The sequence below is a fragment of the Rhinatrema bivittatum genome, chromosome 6 (assembly GCF_901001135.1).
Source record: "Rhinatrema bivittatum chromosome 6, aRhiBiv1.1, whole genome shotgun sequence".
NCBI lineage: Eukaryota > Metazoa > Chordata > Amphibia > Gymnophiona > Rhinatrematidae > Rhinatrema > Rhinatrema bivittatum.
In genome coordinates this window covers 147,880,362-147,904,377 of record NC_042620.1, presented here as the reverse complement: position 1 = coordinate 147,904,377, position 24,016 = coordinate 147,880,362, and the positions used below count along the sequence as shown (strand labels likewise).

The window sequence follows — 24,016 nt, the reverse complement described above, 5'->3', positions numbered from 1 at the left end:
AGAGCTTAACTATACCTTCAACAAATATCACTAGCATTTTTTCTAGTCTGAACTTTTTAAGTGCGTAGTTAAATGGCCGAGGATCAAATATATTTATCTTTGTTGCTCTAATTGGAGTATTTTTCTCACTAGTCTACTTATGTTTGAAGTTCACTGACTCTGCAAGCTGGGGTAATTGCTATGAGAAGCATAACTTTCCAAGTGACAAATTTCATATGTGCTGTAGCTATGGATTTGAATGGTGGCTTCATTAAGGGCCAGATCTTAAAAGATAAGCACGGGTGTAGATTTGTTTGCACAACCCAGCGCGAACAAATCTATGCCCGATTTTATAATATGCGCGCCCCCAGCCTGACCTTTGTTGCAGAAGTTACGCCTGCCTATGGGCAGGCGTAACTTGTGCGTGCTGGCCGGCTGCAGGCACACCATTCCCCAGCATAGCCGCAACGAAGGAGGCCTCGGTCCCATCCCCGGACCCCCGCCATGCCCCCGGACCTGCCCCTTTTTTGAAGCCCCGGAACATACGCGCGTCCCGGGGCTGGCTCGGCGCGCGCAGGGGCAGCTTTTCGTGGGTTACGCGTGTATGTTACGTGCGTAACCCTTTGAAAATCTGCCCCAAATTGTTCAAGCATGTTTAAGTCCCACTGAGGTGAAGGCATCCTTATTATGGCTCTCAAACTAATTAGCCTTTTAATAATTTAGATACCAATGATTTCTGTGATACTGGCAGGTCTGAATTTTTGATGGAAGCTGTAATAGTATTCAAGAGAACTCTAACAGAATTTGCCTTTAAACCTGAATTTGCTAGATAAAGGTAATGTAGAAGGAAAGCAATGGAACATGAGAATGGATTTTCATTGAAAGAAGCACAACAATGTGAAAATCTCATCCATTTAAAATTATACGAGCATCTAGTAGCTGGTTTTCTTGCTGCTATTAGAATTTCTTTCACTTTTTTGTGAAAGGGATAAACCTTGAACTATTTTGCTTTCAATATCCATGCTGCAAGCATTAGAAATTGAAAACTGGGGTGAAGAACTGATCTTCTGAACTGAGCAAGATGGTCTGGATATACCAGGAGCTGTGTTGGAGGAGCTCATGCCAGCTTGTATAGCCATGGAAACTAGATTTGGCGAGACCCGTAGGGGGCTATAAGGAAAATCATCCCCTTGTCTTTCCTTAGCTTGAAAATTGTCTTTGGAATGAGAGGAATGAGCGGGAATGCCTATGCTAGCTTTTCAGTCCATGGAATTGAAAATGCGTCCAACGCTAGAGTATCCTGAGATGGCCTTTTTGAACAATTACGAAGTTGTTTGTGATTGAATGGCGACATAAAGAAGTGAATAGCTGGAGTTCCTTATTGACTGAACAGAAATTGTGCTGTGTTTGAGATGAGGGTCCATTTGTGGGATTGAAGATGCCAATTTAGCATGTCTGCAAGAATACTGTCCTTGCCTGGCAGATAAATTGTGGAAATATGAATATTCAGCTATTTAACTGGCTAAATTATAGCCAGATAAGTAGTTATTTGTCTCTAATTTTAGCTGGATAAAAAAGGGGCATTTCAGGGGCGTTCCGGGGAGGGTTGAGTTATCCAGCTAACTTAGCCGAATTTCTGATATATTCTGCTAGGTTAGCCAGATAACTGTAGACTTGCTTTAGGCAGGCCTAAAATTATCCGGCCTTGTGTGGCTGGATAACATGCTACTTAAGTGGATATCGTTAGAGATATCTGGCTAAGTAGCACTGTCATCAAAGAAAAATAAAAAATAAATAAATGAGCCAGCGGAACATCCCCTCCATCCCCCCTCAATTATTTTACAAAGGCCCTGTCATCCCCCAAATCCTTTAAATGCTCCTGAGACCCCCCATCCTGGTGTTTTCCAAATTCCAGCACTGTCTCTCTTAGAGCAGCGCAGAGGTGCCGGGAGCAGGGCAGAAGGTCCCTATTTCCTGGCAATCAAATATAAGGGATCGGGGAGGGGTGGGGGGGGGTGCTGTAATATTGTAAATCCTTGCGAGGAGGTGGGTGGGTGGGGGCATCCTGATTTTGGATGTACTCTCATCTTTTTCTAATGAGGAAGACATGCCATATTTCTTCTTCAAATCCCTCAATGAGAAGGCCTGCAGGGATATTTTTCTACACAGGATGCAATTGGCGGAATCATGATTGTGACCCAGGTACCTCAAGCAGAGGTCAGAAAAATTTCTACTTGCAATTTCACGGTAGCATTTTTGGCAAAGTTTAAATGGACTTCTGCCTCATTTGACAGACTTCTCTGAAGGACTTTTACTTCTCCTACTTGATTTATCAAACATTGTAGAAGGAAAACCTGAAGTAACAACAAATAATCTACACTACTCTTTTAAGGGCTAATAATAAAGAAAAAATGACAAGGTATGAGAAAAGAAACCAGAAAAATGACTGAGGGAAGTATGCAGTGGCAGTGCAAGAATTCTTGCACATGTTCAGAATGATCATTTTTGCCTTTGTAAGCTATGAGAGAGCAAGATCTGACGATGCCATTGGATGACGGCACCCACTTGTGTGGCTGTATTGTTCCTGCTTGTCCACAGAGAACCATCATTTATTATCTTCCTGAGCATTGAATTTGGAGATTTTTACCAGCATCCAAACTGAGCAAGAAAATTGCTTTTTTTTTTTTACAGAATAATTTGTTAGAGATAAATAACCCAGTCTAACATACAGGATTACAATGCAGTTTTCTAAATTTTTACTTTCGCTTTAACCCTTACTTGCAAGGGAACAGTAGGCTAATAAAGCCCAATATAGATGCATAATTGGACTTAAAGTGCCTAAATGTGAGACTCGTAAACTTAGATGAGGTATTGACTTTCCTAAGTTTAGTCACTTTATGTAAGTATCTAGTGCTAGGAATCAGTGCTGAGTTTTTAAATTTGTGTCCTACCCTCTTTTAAGGTATCTAAATTTAGGAGCCTTCTGATTTAACGCACTTAAATTTACATACTGAGCTGGAAAACATTTAAATGTATGTCTAAGCGCCTAGATCTTTTGAATTCGGGCTATCAGGGAATAAGTACATAACTATATAAGATTTGCATACTGGGTCAGACCAAAGGTCTATCAAGCCCAGCATCCTGTTTCCAACAGTGGACAATCCAGGTCACAAGTACCTGGCAGGATCCCAAAGGGTAGATATATTCCAAACTGCTTAGCCCAGGGAAAAGAAGTAGGGTTATGCAACTCCACTTTAATAATGGTTTATGGACTTTTCCTTCAGGAACTTGTCCAAAACTTTTTAAAATGCAGCTACACTAATAGCTTTCACCACATCCTCTGGCAATGAATTCCAGAGCTTAATTATGCATTAAGTAATAAAATATTTTCTCTTATAAGTTTTAAATGTATCACCTAGTAACTTCATTGTGCATCCCATAGTCTTTTTACTTGTTGAAAGAGTAAACAACCGATTAACATTTACTCATTCCTCTCCACTCATTATTTTATAGAACTCTATCATATCTCCCCTCAGCTGTCTCTTCTCTTTAGCCTTTCCTCATAGGGGAATCGTTACACCCCCTTTATCATTTTGGTTTCCCTTTTCTGTACCTTTTCTAATTCTGCTATATCGTTTTTGAGATGTGGTGACCAGAACTGCACACAATACTCAAGATGAGGTCATACCATGGAGCATTACAGAGGCATTATGTTATTCTCTGTTTTATTCTCCATTCCTTTCATAATAATGTCTAGCATTCTATTTGCTTTCTTGGCTGCTGCTGCACACAGAGCAGAAGATTTCAAAGTATTATCATTGATGATGCTTATATCCTTTTCCTGAATGGTGACTCCTAATGTAGAACTTTGTATTGTGTAGCTTTAATTTGGGTTACTTTTCCCTGAGTGCATCACTTTGCCCTTGCCACATTACATTTCATTTTCCATTTGAATGCCCAGTCTCCCAGTTTTAAGAATTTTGAATAATTTTGTGTCATTGGAAAATTTGATCACCTTACTCATTCCCATTTCCAGGTCGTTTATAAATATATTAAAAAGCAGTGGTCCCAGAACAGATTCCTGGGGTACTCCACTATTCACCTTTCTCCATTGGGAAAAATTTACCATTTAGCCCTACTCTCTGTTTTCTATCTTTTAACCAGTTGGCAATCCACAGTAGGACACTGCCCCCTATCCCATGACTTTTTAATTTCCTTAGAAATCTCTCATGAGGGACTTTATCAAATGCTTTCTGGAAATCCATTTACACTATATCAACTGGCTCACCTTTATCCATATGCTTATTTACGTCCTCAAAAATATGTTGCAGACTGATGAGGCAAATCTTTCCTTGGTTAAATCTAAGTTGGATTTGTCCAATTAAATTATGTTTATCTATATGTTCAGCAATTTTGTCCTTTATGATAATCTCTACCATTTTGCATGGCACAGACATTAGACTCACTGATCTATAGTTTCCTGGATTAATCCTTGATCCCTTTTTAAAAATTGGTGCAACAATGGCAACCCACCAGTTTTCAGGTACCATAGACGATTTTAATGATAATTTACAAATTACTAATAGCAGGTCCACAATTTCATTTTTCAGTTCTTTCCAGTGCATCTGGCCCAAGTGATTTGCTACTCTTTAATTTGTCAATTTGCCCTATTACATCTTCCAGGTACACTGAGATTTGTTTCAGTTCTGCTGAATCATTTGAGTATCATTTCTGGCATGAGTATCTCTCTTTCATCTTTCTCAGTAAAGACCAAAGCAAAGAATTCATTTAGCCTCTCTGCTATGGCTTTGTCATCCCTAAGTGCCCCTTTTATCCCTTGATCATCTAATGGTCCAATTGATTCCCTCGGAGGCTTTTTACTTCGAATGTATCTGAAAATTCCTCTAGTACTATGCATCAGTATGGGGTAAGTTTGTGGGGAAATGTGCTCCCTTTTATTAAAACAAGGTGTTTTTTTAATCTTATTGGGAAATATTTCAAGGTTCATCTTCAATCGCTCTGCAGCTCGACTAACTTAGCCCGTATAGTCAGCAGTGACGCCATGCTGCTAAATATATCCAGTTATCTTAAAGTTAGACGGAAAAGTTTATCCAGTTAACTTTTGGACAGGTCTATGGGCTGACCAGAGTTAGTCCGATAGCTTCCTGATTGGGATATGCAGATAAACCTCTGAAAGATTCAGGGACGTTAGAAACTCTCCTTTCCTCACCGCTGCAATTACCAACTGTATAATCTCCATGCTGAAATGAGATACCTTTAAGGAGTATTTTAACTTCTTTAAATCTAGGATGGGCTAGAATGAACCCTCCTATTTTGGAACCGCAAAATAAATTGAATAATGACCTAGATCCCATTCTCCCTTCAGCACTAGAACCACCACTGCCAACTGGAGAAGTCAAATCAGAGTTGCCCTTAAGGCCTCTCACTTCCTTTGTGAAACACTTGGGGATAGCATGAACTGGACATGCAAATTCTAAGGCATAACTGTCCCTTATAATGTTCTGGACACATTGGTCTTTTGTAATTTGGGTCCAGTCTCCATCCAAATGGGACAACCTTCCCCTGATCTAGGAAGGGGAAGAGTGGACCACCTGGACTTTATTGGGAAGTCTTAGCTCCCCAGAGTCGCTAATGTTGAGGTCTCTAGCACCCACTATGGCCTTCACTGAAAAAACTGCAACCTGTTTCCAAACTGCCTATGGGAAGAAGATCTCTGACCAGGTCTATAGCTTCTTGAGTCTCTAAACTTGTCTGCTGGGCAACCCCTTAGAGCCCTTTTAGGCTTAACCTCCAATAACTTGTAAGACTTTGATTCTCTCTAATGTTTCACTAGCTTCTTCAGGTCCTCCCTGAAGAGAAATTTTCCTCGGAAGGGCAAATTACCAAGCTATGACTTAGACCAAATGTCCATTGCCCAATTGTGCAACCGCAACAATTGCCTAGCTGACACTGATAATACCTAGCTGAGGTCTCTTTGTCTCCCTTTCTGACATACTTTCCTCAATGTTGCCTACCAGATTCTGTTGAGTCCAGCGCAAATATGGTTGAGCCATATAACTGCTACAAACTGCTGCCCTGAGTGCTAAGGCTGACAACTCAAAGATCAGCTTAACATGAATCTCCAGTTTCCTATCCTAGGCATCTTTTAGATTCACACTCCCTTCAACAGGAATTGTTGTTGTCTTTGTCACTACCAATAAGGCATCCAACTCAGGTAATTTGAGCTGGTCCAAAGCTTCCTCCAGAAGAGGATAAAGCTTCACCATGACCTTGCCAACCTTCAGATCAGCTTCTGGAGTATTCCACATTGCTGAAAACAGGGCTTTAACAGTTCTATGAAAGGAAAAAGTCTCCTCAACCTTTGGTATCGGGTAAACTTTCTTTTCTTTTAATCCCAACTATCTGTATTATGTTTTTATTTGTATAATTTATCTGATTTTATGAATGTTTATTGTTCACCACTTTTTTTCTGTCTCGCTTTCCAACAAGGGCTCCTAGGAGATCTGTTCAGACTCCACAGAGGCCGTCTCACCCAGTTCCTAATCTAACCTGCTTTGCTTGGGCCTAGATGGAACTGAGCCAACACTTAAGGAAGCCCCTGCAGGGCTAGGCTTGCTTGAGACAGATTTCATCTTGATTAAGTCTCCTTGTCCTGTGGGGCAATTATGCTTTCCATGGAAGAGAGCACACAGTGGGCTCCGAGTTCTTCTCTTCTCCTCCACTGGGAGAAAGTAAATGTTGCTTACTTGTAACAGGTGTTCTCATAGGACAGCAGGATGTTAGTCCTCACATATGAGTGACATCACAGGATGGAGCCCAATCACGGAACACTTTTGTCAAAGTTTCCAGAACTTTGACTGGCACCTACTGGGCATGCCCAGCATGGCACTAACCCTGCAGCCAGCAGGGGTCCCCCTTCAGTCTTGTTTAAAAGCTACAGGAAGTGCCGAAAAATAAAATAAGAAATGTAACAAACCCAACACCGCGGGGTGGCAGGCGGGTTTCGTGAGGACTAACATCCTGCTGTCCTGTGAGAACTCCTGTTACAGTTAAGCAACATTTGCTTTCTCACAGGACAAGCAGGATGGTAGTCCTCACATATGGGTGAGTACCGAGCTGAGGATGTCCGACTATGCACCGAATGTACCCAGGTGTGCAAAGGCACTAGGACTGGGGTGGAATTTGGCGGAGGGCATCCTGAACCCTACCAGGCAGGCGGAAGGTTGTTGGTACGTCAAGTTGTAAATAGGTTATGCAAGACAGACTGGCCAAAGATGGAATCTTGTCTTCCAGCTTTGTCTAAGCAATAATGGGCTGTAAAGGTATGGAGTGAACTCCAGGTGGCAGCCCTGCAAATGTCCGGAAGCGGCACCGAGCGTAGGTGTGTTAATGAAGTTGCCATGGCCCTCACAGAGTGTGCTTTAACACAGTCTTGAAGTGGAATGCCTGCTTGCTGATAGCAAAAGGATATGCAGTCTGCTAACCAGGAAGAGAGAGTCTGCTTACCCACAGGCTGCCCCAGTTTGGTGGAATGGAAAGAGACAAACAATTGAGTGCTGTTCCCGAGGACAGCTGTACGGTCTAGGTAGAACGCTAGCGCCTGTTTACAGTCAAGGGTATGCAAAGCCTGCTCTCCTGGCTTGGAATGGGGCCTGGGAAAAAAGGTAGGTAGTATAATGGATTGATTAAAAACTCTGACACTACCTTAGGCAAGAACTTAGGGTGAGTGCAGAGTACTGCCCGGTCTTGCAGAAGTTTAGTGTAAGGCGGATAGGTAACTAGGGCTGGTAACTCACTAACTCTGCGAGCCAAAGTGATTGCCAAAAAGAAATTTACTTTCCATGTGAGATAGCGAAGTTCACAGGATTGGAGAGGCTCGAATGGTGGTTTCATGAGCCTTCCTAAAACTAGGTTGAGGTCCCAAGAAGGAGCCGGAGGACCCAGTGGAGGCTTGAGGTGAAGCAAGCCCTTCAGAAAACGTGTTACAAGGGACTGTACTGATATAGGAACATCCCCAACACCTTTATGGAAGGCGGCCACTGCACTAACATGCATTCTGATGGAAGAAGTTTTTAGATCTGACTCCAACAAGTGCCAGAGATAGTCCAGAAACTTCGCGATTGGACAGGTAAAGGGGTCAAGGCATTGAGAAGAGCACCATGACTGAAACCTGTTCCATTTGTAAGAATAAGACTTTCTCGTGGAAGGCTTCCGTGAAGCAATCAAGTCATGGGAAACTGATTCAGAAAGGTTAAGTGGCTGAAGTATTAACCTTTCAACACCCATGCCGTCAGGGACAAGGCTTGCAGATTGGGGTGGCGCAGGCACCCGTCGTTTTGTGTAATCAGAAGCGGGTCCTTTCCCAAGGGAATGTGTCTGCGAATGGAGAGATCCTGAAGTATTGGAAACCACACTTGGCGAGGCTAGTGAGGTGCTATCAGGATCATGGTTCCCTTGTCCTGACGTAACTTCACGAGAGTCTTTGAGAGAAGTGGAAGTGGAGGGAATGCATATAGGAGACCTGTCGCCCACGAGAGGGAGAACACATCTCTTGGTTGTGAGTGTTGGCTGCGAGCGAGAGAGCAAAATCTCTCTACTTTGCGGTTTGGACATGTTGCAAAGAGATCTATATGAGGGTAACCCCCATTGTTGGAAGATTGAGTCCGCCACTAAGGGATTGAGAGACCATTCGTGCGATTGAAAAGCGCAACTTAGCTTGACTGCCAACACATTGTCCACTCCCGACAAGTAGGTGGCCCTGAAGTACATCGAATGGAAGAGGGCCTCCGCCCATATCTGCGCAGCTTCCTGGCACAGTAGGTAGGAGCCCGTCCCTCCCTGTTTGTTGATGTACCACATGGCCACCTGGTTATCCGTCTGAATCAGGATGACTTGGTTGGAGAGGCGATCCTGAAATACCCTGAGAGCATATCTGATTGCTCGCAGCTCCAGGAAATTGATTTGGTGTTTGGCTTCTCTGGAGACCAATTTCCTTGTGTCTGCAGATTGGCCACATGAGCTCCCCAGCCGAGATTGGAAGCATCGGTGGTGAGAATTATTTGAGGGTCTCCTCAATCTCCTCCAAGGCTTGCCTTGGAGGAGATTGATCTGATTTTTCCACCAGGCGAGAGACTGACAGAGTGAGTCGGTGATGTGGACAATGGTTGACAGGGGCTGAATGCATTGAGTCCATTGTGACCTTAGAGTCCACTGCATGACTCTCATGGCTAGGCGGGCCATTGGGGTGACCTGAACTGAGGACGCCATGTGTCCCAGTAGAATGAGAAAGTGGTGTGCAGTCGTGTAGTGCTGAGACTGCAGCTGGTGTGCCGGAGAGACGAGAGTGAGAACTCGTTGTCGAGGTAGAAAAGCTTTTGCCTGCAAGGTGACCAAGTCTGCCCCTATTAATGATAAGGTTTGAGATGGGACTAAGTAGGATTTGTCGTAGTTGACGAGAAATCCTAGCGAAATCAGGGTGTGTAAGGTAAGATGCAGGGAGGACAGAGTAGTTTGCTGAGTGGGAGCCCTGATCAACCAATTGTCTAGACAGGGGTAGACGTGAACACCTTGAGTCCTGAGGAAGGCTGCAACTACTACGAGACATTTCGTGAAGACTTGTGGTGCAGACGCGAGGCCGAATGGAAGCACTCGGTACTGATAGTGCTTGGGGCCTACCAGAAATCTCAGTATTTGCGATGAGATGGAGTTATCACAATATGAGTGTATGCGTCCTGGAGGTCTAAAGAGCAGAGCCAGTCTCCTTTTTGCAGAAGAGGAAGGAGGGAACCCAAGGTTACCATCTTGAACTTTTCTTGTTGGAGGTACTTGTTGAGGGCACGTAGGTCCAGAACTGGACGAACACCACCTGATTTTTTGGGGATTAGAAAGTACCGGGAATAGAATCCTAGGCCTCGTTGGGAATAGGGTACTGGTTCTATTGCTCTGGACTGGAGAAGGAGGGAGACCTTCTGTTCCAGAAGTGGTGAGTGGTCGGATGTTCCCCACGTCAGCCGAGGTGGGGAGTCCGGTGGGATGGAGAGAAAGTTCAGGTGATAACCATGAGAGATTATGGTGAGGACCCACTGGTCTGAGGTGATTGTGTGCCACTTGTTGTAGAAATGGCACAATCGACCTCCCACTGGAATCTGAGGCAGAGGAAGCTGGCTGCTGCTTTCTATGCAGGAGTCAAAAACTGGAAGCAGGGCCCGGCTGAGGAGCTGCTTGCGGCTTTTGTTTTCATACCTGACGAGACTGGGCCTTTTGGAAAGGTCTCGTGGAACGAGTCCTAGACGGTGGTGGATAGGACTTCTTTGGACGGAAGAATGACTTTTTAGTATCCTTCCTGAATGGCTGCTTGGAGGCATACTCAGAAGGCATCAGAGAGAGCTGTCTTAGGGTCTCATGATGGTCCTTGAGTTCCGCCACCGTTCGTTGAATCTGTTCGCCTAACAGATTGTCTCCTACACAGGGCAGGTCGGACAATCTATCCTGCACTTCAGGGCGAAGGTCTGAAGAACTGAGCCAGGCCCATCTTCTCGCCGAGATAGCAGATGCAGATACCCTGATAGCAGTGTCAAACATATCGTAAGATGTTCTTATCTCATGCTTGTCCGCCTCAAAACCCTTGTTTACTAGGGTTTGGAGCTGATCTTGAAATTGCTGAGGCAGGGAGTCTGTCAAATCTTGTATCTGCTTAAATAAGACCCTGTTGTATTGGGTCATATACAGCTGATAAGAGGCGATTCGAGAGATGAGCATTGAGCCCTGGAAGACACGGTGACCAATGGCATCTAGAAATTTTTGCTCCTTGCCTGGGCGAAAGGAAGTGTGAGGTTTTGATCTCTTTGCCCTCTTTTGGGCAGATTCCACGACGACAGAATGGTGATCCAATTGAGATTTTTGAAAACCTGGGGCTGACTGTACCAAATAAGTGGTGTCAGCCTTCCTGTTGACTGGAGCAACAGAGCCAGGGTGTTCCCAGGTCTTTTTGAGAAGATCCAGAAGAACTTGGTGAATAGGGAGCATCCAGAAATTGCAACAGCTCCATCATTTAGTGCCTGTCATCTTGTTCGGTCTGTAATTGGAAGGGAACCAATTCAGACATCTCCTTCACAAAGTTTATGAAGGAAAGGTCCTTTGGAAGAGAACGCTTTCTGCTTTTAGAAGGAGAAGGTGGTGAAGGCAGGTCATCGGTGTCTGGTGAAGAATCATCTGTCCAGGTATCATAGGGATCAGCATCTGCCCCTCTAGGAGCCCTAGGGGGACGGGACAGTGGAATCCCTGAAGGTCCTGGTCTAGGCTTCAAAGGAATCGAAGGAACAATCGGAGGCACCGATGAAGGCATCTAAGGCACCGGTGCAGGCATCGAGGGCATCGATGAATGGATCGGTGGTGCCGATGGACGCATCGGCATCGATGGACGTATCAACATCGATGGCTAAGGCATCGGTAGGACTCCCGATGGAGGGATGCGGAACGGTGTTTCCCCTTCCAATGACAAGGTAAGCGGAGAGGGCACTGGAGCCATCGGTGACCCGGGATCCATCGGTGGAAAAGCGGAGATGAGCGCTTCCATTTTCGAGAACAGTGGTGTCAACACTGCCGGAATCGGGTCAGTGGTCGGTTCCATGATCGGTACCGGTGTCGGTGCCGGAGGAACTTGGAGTCGATGCATCACCTTGTCGATGGCCTCCTGAACCAGCCGGTCCATTTCTTCTCGGAGACCTGGAGCAAGCAGCCCCGGCTCCGGAACAGAAGAAAGAGGCAGAGGCATAGCCGGAGGAACCACTGTTAAAGGCAGAGTCGTGGCTCCCAATCCCCTTTTGGGTGAGGGTTGCCTTGGTGACCCGGTCGCCGAAAAGGTCGGTGCCTTTTCTGGACGGGGTTTCTTCAATGGCGGCTCGGACGATGGCGAGGTCGATGATTTCGCTCCCTCGATGGTCCGAGACTTCCGATGTCGATGTCGCTCTCTACGATCCCCTCGGTTCTGAGGGGGAGTAGAGGGAGTTGAAGGCCGAGAAGTTGTCGATGCCGGACGGTCACCGGCCGGTGGTTGATACTGGCGCGAAGTTGACGGTGCCGGTTCTGAGGACGTCGATGCAATGGACGGCGTCGGGGTTTGAGCACGGAAGAGAAGTTCCATCTTCTCCATTCTGGCCTTGCAACCTTTTGGTGTCATTAGGGCATATTTGGTGCAGGTCAGGACATCATGCTCACATCCGAGACACATTACACAGACCTTATGAGGGTCTGTTATGGACATGGTGTGATTGCAATCCGGGCACTGACGGAACCCCGACACCATGGCCATGAAAAACTCGATCTGCGGTACAGTCGACGGCCAGTAGACCTCGAGGGCCAAAATCGACGGGAATCGAACGAAAATGTGTAAAAACTTACCGGAGTACCGCGGAGTCAAAAATTTGAAGGAGGGACCTCTGTGGGGTATAAAACTTTTTAATAATTCCGTGAGGAAAATTCCTGTCAGGAATCTCTGTGGAGCTCCTTAATCACGTGGCTACTGCTGCGCGGAAAAAAGAAGACTGAAGGGGGAACCCTGCTGGATGCAGGGTTAGTGCCATGCTGGGCAAAAGTCTTCCATGATTGGGCTCCATCCTGTGATGTCACCCACATGTGAGGACTACCATCCTGCTTGTCCTGTGAGAAGCAGATAAAATGGCTGCTGTATCTCTCTCCTGAGCTTTCCTAGCAGGGATCAATCAGGCCATGCAGCTTGCCCGATTCCAGTCAAGCATTTCTCCTAATCATCAGGGAAGGGAGTCCTCCGCAGGGCCCTCCCTACCCCCGACACAATTGTCTGGGCTACCCCCACAGGCTGGACATTTTTTCCATGTTCTGCAGGAAATGCCATCCTCCAGGAGCCACATGGCTAAAAGACAAACTGTTGCGCTACTTCCCCTCTCCTCAACCACTGCTGAGACACAAGAGTCCCCGACCCCTCATACCATGGGATACACTGCCATTTGCAGACCGTGCTCACACAACAACTTCCTCCCTTCTGTATCAAAGTTGCACTGCCTCCTTTACCTTTTTTTTTAAACCCAAGGTAAAAATCAATTACTATACTTTCCTGTTTCAGTTCTTTGATCCAGCCCTGAAGGGGAGTAGAAGAGGAGAGGAGAAAGGAGGGTGGCAAAAGGGAGCCAGCACCACTGGCTTTTAAACCTCCTCAGTAAATGGGAGCAAGCCAAGCCAAGGGTCACTGATCCTCCTTTTTGTCCCTATTCTTCCAGGAGGATAGCTCTCAAAGGACCTAGCCACCCCTGGGAACAATTTGTCCACCAGTACTTCCGACTGCAGGGTTTGGTACCTTTATCATCTGCTGGAGACAGAGAAATACTGAGGGAGTGCAGGTGGCGCAGTGCCTTAAGTAGGCAGCTACAGTAAATCTTGTATTCTCTGTCTCCATCTTCTGACAGGGGAGAAAAAACCATCCTTCTGGACTGCTCTGATGGACGATACGGAAAATAAAGCTGCATTAACTTATATGCTTGACGAAACCTCCTTACTGAACAGAACCCTCAGTAAATGATAAATCTGCTCTGCTAACTCACTGAATTGTTTATTACCTTCTGCCTTTTCTAATTTCAAAGGGCTTCCCTCTCTTCCAAACTGGAAAACTGCATCTTGAAGGTATCCAGTTTCTTGCTGTTTTTCTTCATCTACTCTGCTTTCAGATGACTGACCACTCAATGTTCCTTTAGTCCAATCTGTAGAGTTTTCATCTGCATTCTGGCTCCTGTGTTCTTGACTTCTTTTATATATATCAGTATCCTCATCTCCTCCTGTGAATTTGTTTGTGCTGTTGCATGACCTGGTGTGAGGATAATGCTGCATTACAAATCCAATAAATCTCATTCCTCTTTTGGCAGCTTCATTCACCTACATTTCAAATAGGAAAAAGTAGCAAACGTTTTACATGCCAATGAATACAAAGTTTTTAAACTGAAATATGAAGTAATTTTCCAGACAGATGTTACAGTCATAACTTTCTCAATTAAAGTTTTAAGTAATGAATACTAGAGTTATTTAGCAAACAAGCTAACAGACAAGTGAGAAGTGCAGCAATAGGTATCATAAACAATGTTAAATTCACAATACAGTTTTAAATTTGGATGGAAGGATACAATTCATAGTTATTAAACCGTTTCCTCTCATGCTAAATCATTATCTACAAATGTAAATCATTTGGCTTTAAACCCAGTTGATTCTATTTTGTAGTATATTGGGACAGGAAGATCTAAAGTGGGAAAAGGGCTTTCTGAAATGGGAGTAAAGCAATAAGGCCAGATTAAAATTGATAGGAATTTCTTTATAGAAAAGCTAAAGGTGCTGGTGCTGCTCCTGTAGATCTAAGGACCTTGGTTTTGGATATATAGGGGCAGATATTAAAACATACGCGCGGGCAAACATTTGTGCGCGCAACCCGGCGCGCACAAATGTACGCCCGATTTTATAACATGCGCACGCAGTCGTGCGCATGTTATAAAATCAGGGGTTGGTGCTCGCAAGGGGGTGTGCACTAGTGCAAATTGCGGGTGCAGAGCCCTCGGGGAGCTGCACTGGCTTTCCCTGTTCCTTCCGAGGCTGCTCTGAAATCGGAGCGGCCTCGGAGGGAACATTCCTTCCCCCTCACCTTCCCCTCCCTGTCCCGCCCCCCGTACTTTTGTTTTGGAAGTTACGCCTGCCAGCTGGTACACGATCCCCCGCAATGGCCGCTGTGCTGGAGTCCTCGGCCACGCCTCCTGGACCGCCTTGCCACGCCCCCAGACCAGCTGCCTCGCCCCAGTCCATTCAGAAAAGCCCCAGGACATACACGCGTCCCGGGGCTTTACGTGCGCTGCCGGTCCTTTTGGAAATAGGCCCGGTGCGCATACCCCCCCCCCTACGTGCATAAATCTTTGAAAATCTGCCCAAAGGATGCAAGTTTAAAATCGCAGTACTAACATCTTATTTCAGATAATTCAATTAGCACTGTAATCATTTAGTATATGAGACTTTAATTTGGAAACAATGTCCATTTTAAATATCAGTCTTTCTTTGTAAATTATTCTTGAGATACTGTAGAGTTGCTTATCTGTAACGTGCTTTCCAAGGACAGCAAGATATCAGTCCTCACACATGAGTGACATCATCTGGTGGAGCTTGGCACATACATTTTATGTCAAAGTTTCTAGGACTTTGACTGTGATTCACTGAGCACGCCCATGTATGCTAACATACCATACGTCCATGCAGAGGCCCCTTCAGTTTTGTACCTTAGCAATTAAAACTGAAGCATCTCCCGGGGAAGAAGGGTGGGTTTTGTGAGGATTGACATCCTGCTGCCCTTGGAGAAAACCTGTTTTTGGTAAGAAACTCTGCTTTCTTAGAGGACAAGCAGGATATCAGTCCTCACCCAAAGGGAAGAAAGGAAGGCAAAACGATTACCGGCATGGTTAAAAGGGGAGATGAAAGAGGCTATTTTAGGGGGGTGCTGAGGTCACGCGCCAAGATGGCAGCTTAATTCCTGAGCTCCCGCTGACTCCCGTTAAATCCACCCTCATCTAACCTCATCTAACCCTACAACCACCGCTCGACATCTCGAAGCAGCAGCGCAAACACTGGACATGGCGGCTAAAAAGAAAAATTCTGACCTACAATGTTTCTCCTTCATTAAAGAAGGAAACCGCGCCGCCGATGCCCTGACAGACCACGAGGTAGGAGCACAAAATGGCGCCGACTCGCGCTCCTCTAGCCCCGACTTAGACGGGCCTTACACTGAATCACAAAGCGCTCAAATCTCGGAACATCCTACTTGCGCTGAATTTCGCAAGTGGTTTGCAGGCCTCCGCGCCGATATCAAGGCCTACTGAAAAGAGCTGTTAGAACATGTTGAGGAGATGCGTGGAGATCTCACGTCCCTGGGGCATCGCGTAAACGAGGTGGACGTGCGTTTAGAGAACCAACCTGAATTCTCTTCCTCAAACAAACACATTTGTGACACCCTCCGCTCTGATAACCATCAACTGACTACAAAGTTAGCTGATTTAGAAAATCGAGCGCGACGCAGCAACTTACGCTTCCGCAGATTCCCAGAGGCATCGGGGCCCGAAAACTGTACCGACTTAATTATAAAGTTTTGCCAGCAATTACTATCAGACACTAATCGATCCGAGGGATATCTTCCCCCAGACATTCGTGTGGACCATGCCCACAGAGCTCTCAAGGCACCACAACCAAACCGCCACAGAGATATCATTGTTTGCTTCTCTGATTTTATTATTAAAGAGCAAATTGCTATGGCAGCTGGGGCTCGCAGCATGTGGCCGTGGGAGGATAACAACATCTCTGTCTTCCCTGATTTATCATCCGCCACCTTGCAAAACAGACAATCCTTCAGGGAAATCATTACTTTTCTGCGCAGCAAAAACATAAAGTATCGCTGGCTACATCCATTCGGGCTCTCTTTTATCATGGAAGGTACCACACACAGATATATTCATCCTACCAAAGCACTGCCACATCTATCCACATGTGGGTTCACTAGCACACAAGCTGCGACCAAATCCTCTGGAGAGAATACCACTCATACACCTTACCCGGCGTGGCAGAGGATGGGCAAACGCAATAGTCGACTACGCCGCCACTCTGGAGGCTCTACTGTCAGCCAAGACCCTACCTGACCACCATGATCTATACTCCTCTGGGCCACACTGCTGATACATACCCAGAACAGAACATTACTTTGTTATTACTGGCCCCCAGATGCTATCATCATATTTTCTTTCTTTTTTATCCCTATGTTTCACTTTTATTCCCTATTCCAGCTGTTGTGATTCTAATTGCTCTTATTAATATATGAAGTTAAAGATACTATGGGAGACGGTGGAGTTCCACCCCATCGGAGCATGGCGTTCTTCTCCCCCCCTGATTTAGGGGCGTTACCAGCCAGGCTCCTATACAAGTTTGAGGGTATTTTTTAGCCCTCAGGGGACTCATGCTACTTTTCATGCTTATGTTATTTATATGTCTGTCACTTACAAAACACTGTATTTAGTATGTCTACTTAGGCTCCATACCGTGTATAATAACTCTCATCTTTTTTCATGTTCTTGTTCCCAAATACTGGATGCTCTGAGTGGGGATACCATTGTTGGTACCATCATTCAGCTCTTACTGGGATGTTTGCTTTACTTTTCCATACTCTCTCAATTACTACCTAAAAAATAATGAATCTAAAACTTCTCTCAGTTAATGCTAAGGGCTTAAATTCTCCACAAAAATGTGCCTTATTTTATAGAGAATTGGCGACCTCCACCCCTGATATAGTATTCGTACAGGAAACTCACCTTACTGGTAGATATGAATCTTTAATGAAATCATCCAAATTTAGCCATCAATATTGTTTGCCAGCTAATAAAACTGCTAAATATGCGGGGGTTGGTATCCTATTTGCCTCACATCTTGTATTTGAAGGTAAAAATTGTATCAAGGACCCTAAGGGCTGATATCTGCTGTTATGTATTACTATTCATGATTGTGACTATTTTTTTTCAACCTCTATGCTCCAAATAGGGAACAGACTGGGTTCTTCCAAGCAATTCATCCAATCTTGATGCAATACACTGTGGGAAAACTGATCTTAGGAGGGGATTTTAATGTCACTCTTTCCCCACCCCTTGATAACTCTAAGAGCCATTCTCACACTGCTAAGGTTCACACCCGAGCCCTTAAAGAGCTCCTGGAGGAACATAATCTAGTGGACCCTTAGAGAGTAAAATACCCATATTCTCACTCATACTCCTACTACTCCTCAGCACATGATTCCTACTCTCGAATTGATTATCTATTCATAGATAAATCACTTTACCATTCTGTGCGATACTCCGAGGTGGGTATTATCTCCTGGTCCGAACATGCCCCTATATTCCTGACCCTGCACCTTCAGGGAGGGGACCACAGATGTCGATTTTGGAGATTGAATGATTCCATTCTCCATGATCTAACCTATAAACAAACATCCTCACAACTCATTTACAATTTTTTCCAAGATACAAACTAGGTTGACTCCTCGATAGTACTCTGGGATTGTTTCAAATCTTTTATTCGAGACCACTTTATCTCTCGTTCTTCTTATCTTAAAAAGCAAAAGGAAACAGCCTGTTCTCTTCTTCGAGACCAAATTGCGACACTGACCCATAAGCACGTACATATTGGCTCCACAAAAATATTGGCACAACTAACCAAGGCTCGGGAGGATCTTCACAGGTTGGAGACAGACCATATAGCTCACGTAATGAACATCATATGCCAGACTCACTTCGAGGGAGGCAATAAAGCTGGAAAGATACTGGCCCATCAATTGAAAAAGCTATCATGCCAAAATCATATTCTTAAAATTAAAAATGACCACGGTCAACTTGAATCCACCAATGCGGGCATTACACACCAATTTCTTAAATTCTACCAAACACTATATGCGGCTGAGTCCCATATCCGGACTAATGATATTGATAAATATCTTCAGTCTATACCTCTACCTCATCTCACCCCAGAAATGAGAGAACTACTTAATGCTGAAATCACTAGTCCAGACATTCTCTCTGCTATAAATAACCTTAAAGCAGGAAAAGCCCCTGGACCTGACGGCCTCACCGCCAAATTTTATAAAACCTATGGGCCCCTTGTGATCTCCCATTTACAAAATCACCATCATCGCCAAACTAGGCAGGGACCCTGCTTTATGCGCCTCTTACCACCCTATATCTTTGATAAATTTAGATCTAAAAATATTAGCCAAAATTCTAGCCGATAGACCGAATTGCTTTATAGCCAAAATCATACATCGTGATCAAGCGGGATTCATACCCGGGCATATGGCTAGTGATAATGTGTGCAAGATTATAAATATCCTATGGGGTTCCTCAAAACAACAACTGGATAATGTCCTCCTAGCTATCGATGTTGAAAAGGCTTTCGATATGGTCCATTGGCTTTTCTCTTTCAAACACTTACCCAAATGGAGTTCGGACCCTCTTTCCATAATTGGATTCAGGCCCTGTATAGCTTGCCCTCAGCATGCTTAAAGATAAATGGTAGGTACTCAGCCCCATTCTCTGTCCAGAGAGGCACTAGACAAGGATGCCCCCTCTCTCCCCTGCTCTTTGCTATTTTTTTGGAACCACTGGCTACTCGTATCCAAAATAACCCGAATATCCTGGGTTTCTCTTTAAAATCTCAGCAATACAAAATGTCGTTATTTGCTGACGACATTTTGTTTACGATTAGCAACCCTCCCTCCTCTCTTAAGGAGATAAAATCTGAACTCGCCTATTTTAGTGCTGTCTCGGGATTTAAAATTAACTGGGACAAGTCAGAAATTCTGAATGTTTCATGCCCTCCGGATATGGTACTCTCCCTCCAACGCTCTCATTCTTTCAAATGGGCCTCTTCCAAGCTTAAATACTTGGGAGTCTACATTGGTAAAAATATATCTGATTTATTCCAGCTTAACTACATTCCTCTTATACAAAAAGTAGACAAAGATCTTATCAGATGGAACTCCCTGCCCTTAACTTGGCTGGGTCGGTTAACGACACTCAAAGGGGCGGATTTTAAAGGCCCTGCGCGCGTAAATCCGGCCGGATTTACGCTCGCAGGGCCCTCGCACGCCAGCACCCTATTTTGCATAGGCTTTGTAAAAGGGGCGTGGCAGGGGCGTGCCCGGAGTGACGCGGCATTTTGGGGGTGTGTCGCGCGTGACGCGGCGTTTTGGGGATGGCGACGCGGGCGTGGTTTCGGCCCAGGGGTGTTCCGGGGGCGTGGCCGCGGCCTCTGGACCAGCCCCCGGGACCGGAACACGGAGCAGGGCTGCCGGCCGGTGCGCGCAAAGTTACGCCTGCTTTCAGCAGGCGTAACTTTGCAGACAAAGGTAGGGGGGGGATTTAGATAGGGCCGGGGGGGTGGGTTAGGTAGGGGAAGGGAAGGGAAGGTGCGGAGGGGGGGGGGTGGAAGGAAAGTTCCCTCCGAGGCCGCTCCGAAATCAGAGTGGCCTCGGAGGGAACAGGCAGCGCACGCTGGGCTCGGCGTGAGCAGGTTGCACAAATGTGCACCCCCTTGTGCGTGCCAACGCCGGATTTTATAAGATACGCTCGCGTATGTTTTTAAGATCTACCCCAAAATGAATGTACTTCCTCGATATTTATACTTATTTCAAACCTTACCAATTCCTATTTGTCCAGATATCTTGAAAACATGGTAAAGGAAACCTGTGAGGAAGTCGATTGGAACATTAGATGACCGAGGGGTTAAAGGAGTTCTTAGGGAAGATAAGGCCATTGCAGAAAGACTAAATGAATTCTTTGCTTCCGTGTTTACTAATGAGGCTGTTGGGGAGATACCAGTTCTGGAGATGGTTTTTAGGGGTGATGAGTCAGACGAACTGAACAAAATCACTGTGAACCTGGAAGATGTAGTAGGCCAGATTGATAAACTAAAGAGTAGCAAATCACCTGGACCGGATGGTATGCACCTAGGGTACTGAAGGAACTCAGAAATGAAATTTCTGATCTATTAGTTAAAATTTCTAACCTATCATTAAAATCATCCATTGTACCTGAAGACTGGAGGGTGGCCAATGTAATCCCAATATTTAAAAAAGACTCCAGAGGCGATCCGGGTAACTATAGACCAGTGAGTCTGACTTCAGTGCCGGGAAAAATAGTGGAAACTATTCTCAAGATCAAAATCGTAGAGCATATAGAAAGACATGATTTAATGGATCACAGTCAACATGGATTTACCCAAGGGAAGTCTTGCCTAAAAAATCTGCTTCATTTTTTTGAAGGGGTTAATAAACATGTGGATAAAGGTGAACCGGTAGATGTAGTGTATTTGGATTTTCAGAAGGCGTTTGACAAAGTCCCTCATGAGAGGCTTCTACGAAAACTAAAAAGTCATGGGATAGGAGGCGATGTCCTTTCGTGGATTACAAACTGGTTAAAAGATAGGAAACAGAGAGTAGGATTAAATGATCAATTTTCTCAGTGGAAAAGGGTAAACAGTGGAGTGCCTCAGGGATCTGTACTTGGACCAGTGCTTTTCAATATATATATAAATGATCTGGAAAGGAATACGACGAGTGAGGTTATCAAATTTGCGGATGATACAAAATTATTCAGAGTAGTTAAATCACAAGCAGACTGTGATAGATTACAGGAGGACCTTGCAAGATTGGAAGACTGGACATCCAAATGGTAGATGAAATTTAATGTGGACAAGTACAAGGTGTTGCATATAGGGAAAAATAACCCTTGCTGTAGTTACATGATGTTAGGTTCCATATTAGGAGCTACCACCCAGGAAAAAGATCTAGGCATCATAGTGGATAATACTTTAAAATCGTCGGCTCAGTGTGCTGCAGCAGTCAAAAAAACAAACAGAATGTTAGGAATTATTAGGAAGGGAATGGTTAATAGAATGGAATATGTCATAATGCCTCTAAAATCGCTCCATGGTGAGACCGCACCTTGAATACTGTGTACAATTCTGGTCACTGCATCTCAAAAAAGTTATAGTTGCGATGGAGAAGGTACAGAGAAGGGCAACCAAAATGATAAAGGGGATGGAACAGCTACCCTATGAGGAAAGGCTGAAGAGGTTAGGGCTGTCCGGCTTGGAGAAGAGACGGCTGAGGGGGGAAATAATAGAGGTCTTTAAGATCATGAGAGGTCTTGAACGAGTAGATGTGACTCGGTTATTTACACTTTCGAATAATAGAAGGACTAGGGGGCATTCCATGAAGTTAGCAAGTAGCACATTTAAGACTAATCGGAGAAAATTCTTTTTCACTCAACGCACAATACAGCTCTGGAATTTGTTGCCAGAGGACGTGGTTAGTGCAGTTAGTGTAGCTGGGTTCAAAAAAGGTTTGGATAAGTTCTTGGAGGAGAAGTCCATTAACGGCTATTAATCAAGTTTACTTAGGGAATAGCCACTGCTATTAATTGCATCAGTTCTCCAACTGAGAGGTTTGTTGGTGATTAATTTGTTGGAAAGAGGTTTATTGGTGATTAATTGCATCAGTAGCATGGGATCTTCTTGGTGTTTGGGTAATTGCCAGGTTCTTGTGGCCTGGTTTGGCCTCTGTTCGAAACAGGATGCTGGGCTTGATGGACCCTTGGTCTGACCCAGCATAGCAGTTTCTTATGTTCTTACTTCGCTTCTTATGGAAATGTAGACCACCTCATGTGGCTCGAATGGTTTTGTACCAACCAAAAGCCCAAGGTGGTCTAAGACTTCCTAATCTTATATGGTACTATGCAGCTGCGCAAATACGACCAATCATCGACTGGTACCATCCTGACGACAACAAACCTTGGGTTCAGATAGAACAAGCATGGTTATCCAGCATGCCCCTCTCCGCACTAGAGTGGCAACCTAACAGGACTTGGAGACCAGACTCCCTTCTCACACCGTGCACTAGACACACACTAAATGTCTGGAAAGGCTGGAAACATAAGCTGGTGGGCACTGCTTCCTACTTCCTACAGTCATCTCTGTTCCACAATACTTCCTTCCCTCCAGGACTACCCAGATCTGCTTATAAATCTTGGAAGACTCAGGGAATCTCTCACTTCTCCCATCTATACTCTCAAGGCTCCATCATTCCCTTCACAAACCTTCACGAGACCTACCAACTTTCTGATGCTGAATTCCTACCCTATATGCAACTACACCACTTTCTACTGTGGACACAAGTACAGGGTCTTTTATCCTCTCAACGATCATTATTTGAAGGTTACTGCACCAACCCAAAACTGCCCCGTGGACTGATATCTAAACTCTATAAATTATTAGCATCCCGTCCACCCACTAAGCCAGCTCACCTGAAAGCCTGGGAACAAGATCTTGGTAAGCCTCTTATCGATGAGGAATGGGCTACCATTTTTACAAGAATGTCCCATGGGCTCATTTCCGCACGAATCATGGAAGCCAACTACAAAGTTCTATATCGATGGCACATCACACCGACTCGCTTCCACCACTTTTGTTCTAATAATGACCCACTATGTTGGCGAAAATGCCAACAGAAAGGCACATACCTACACATGTGGTGGGACTGTATTTATATTCAACTGGTTTGGCGATACATCTCTGAGATACTTTCCGAAATTCTTAAATGCTCTATCCAGCTCACTAAGGAACAGGCCCTTCTCCACATCTCTGATGATACCATGCCCCTACACACTCAAACCTTTATACAAATGGTATGTACCACCACCAACATGGAAATTGTGCATCCTGGAAGAGAGTTAAACCACCAACATCCTCCGAAATACTGGGTCGCCTGACAGGACCTGTACCCTATACCGATTGACAGCGTTTAAATATCATCGCCTACCTAAATTCCATCGCATTTGGGATCCCTACATCTCTTTGAGACAATTAACTTTCTCAGTGCCTTAATTATCTTTTTAGGTATCTACTCGGACCTTTTTCACTTCATATACTTCTTATATGATTATTGTAACAATGACATGGCCTTATTTTCTTTGTGTAGCATGATGAGGGGGGAGGGGGAATAGTTCTACATTATATATTATACATTATGAATTATACATTATGAGCTGTAATGCATAATGCTGTTTAACCTCAGCTTTTTGTTAATAATGTTTTTCAATGTTCATGATTGCCAGCAATAAAAATTACAAATTATAAAAAAAGAAAGAGGCTATTTTAGCCAAAAGATCTTCATTCAAAAATTGGAAGAAGGATCCTTCAGACAAAAATAGGATAAAGCATAAGCATTAGCTAGTTGAAAAGACAGGCTAAGAGAAAATGTGAGATGTTTGCCATAGAGTCATAAACTCACAATAAAAACTTTTAAAAATATATCCGAAGCAGAAAGCCTGCAAAGGAGTTGGTTGGACCATTGGATGATTAAGGGGTTAAAGGGGCACTTAGAGAAGATAAGGCCATCGTGGAAAGATTAAATGATTTATTTGCTTCAATG

The 24,016-nt window shown here is 44.6% G+C and overlaps 1 protein-coding gene across 2 annotated transcripts in view; it reads right to left on the bottom strand.

The window, feature by feature from the left end:
- RFTN2 (raftlin family member 2) overlaps positions 1 to 24,016 on the bottom strand; it is a 527,077-nt gene that overhangs the window by 406,175 nt on the left and 96,886 nt on the right. For both annotated transcript variants that reach the window (XM_029606043.1, XM_029606044.1), the window contains one exon: positions 13,590 to 13,902. In XM_029606043.1, the coding sequence (XP_029461903.1) occupies positions 13,590 to 13,902 (313 nt within the window). The remainder of the gene's footprint in view (positions 1 to 13,589; positions 13,903 to 24,016) is intronic.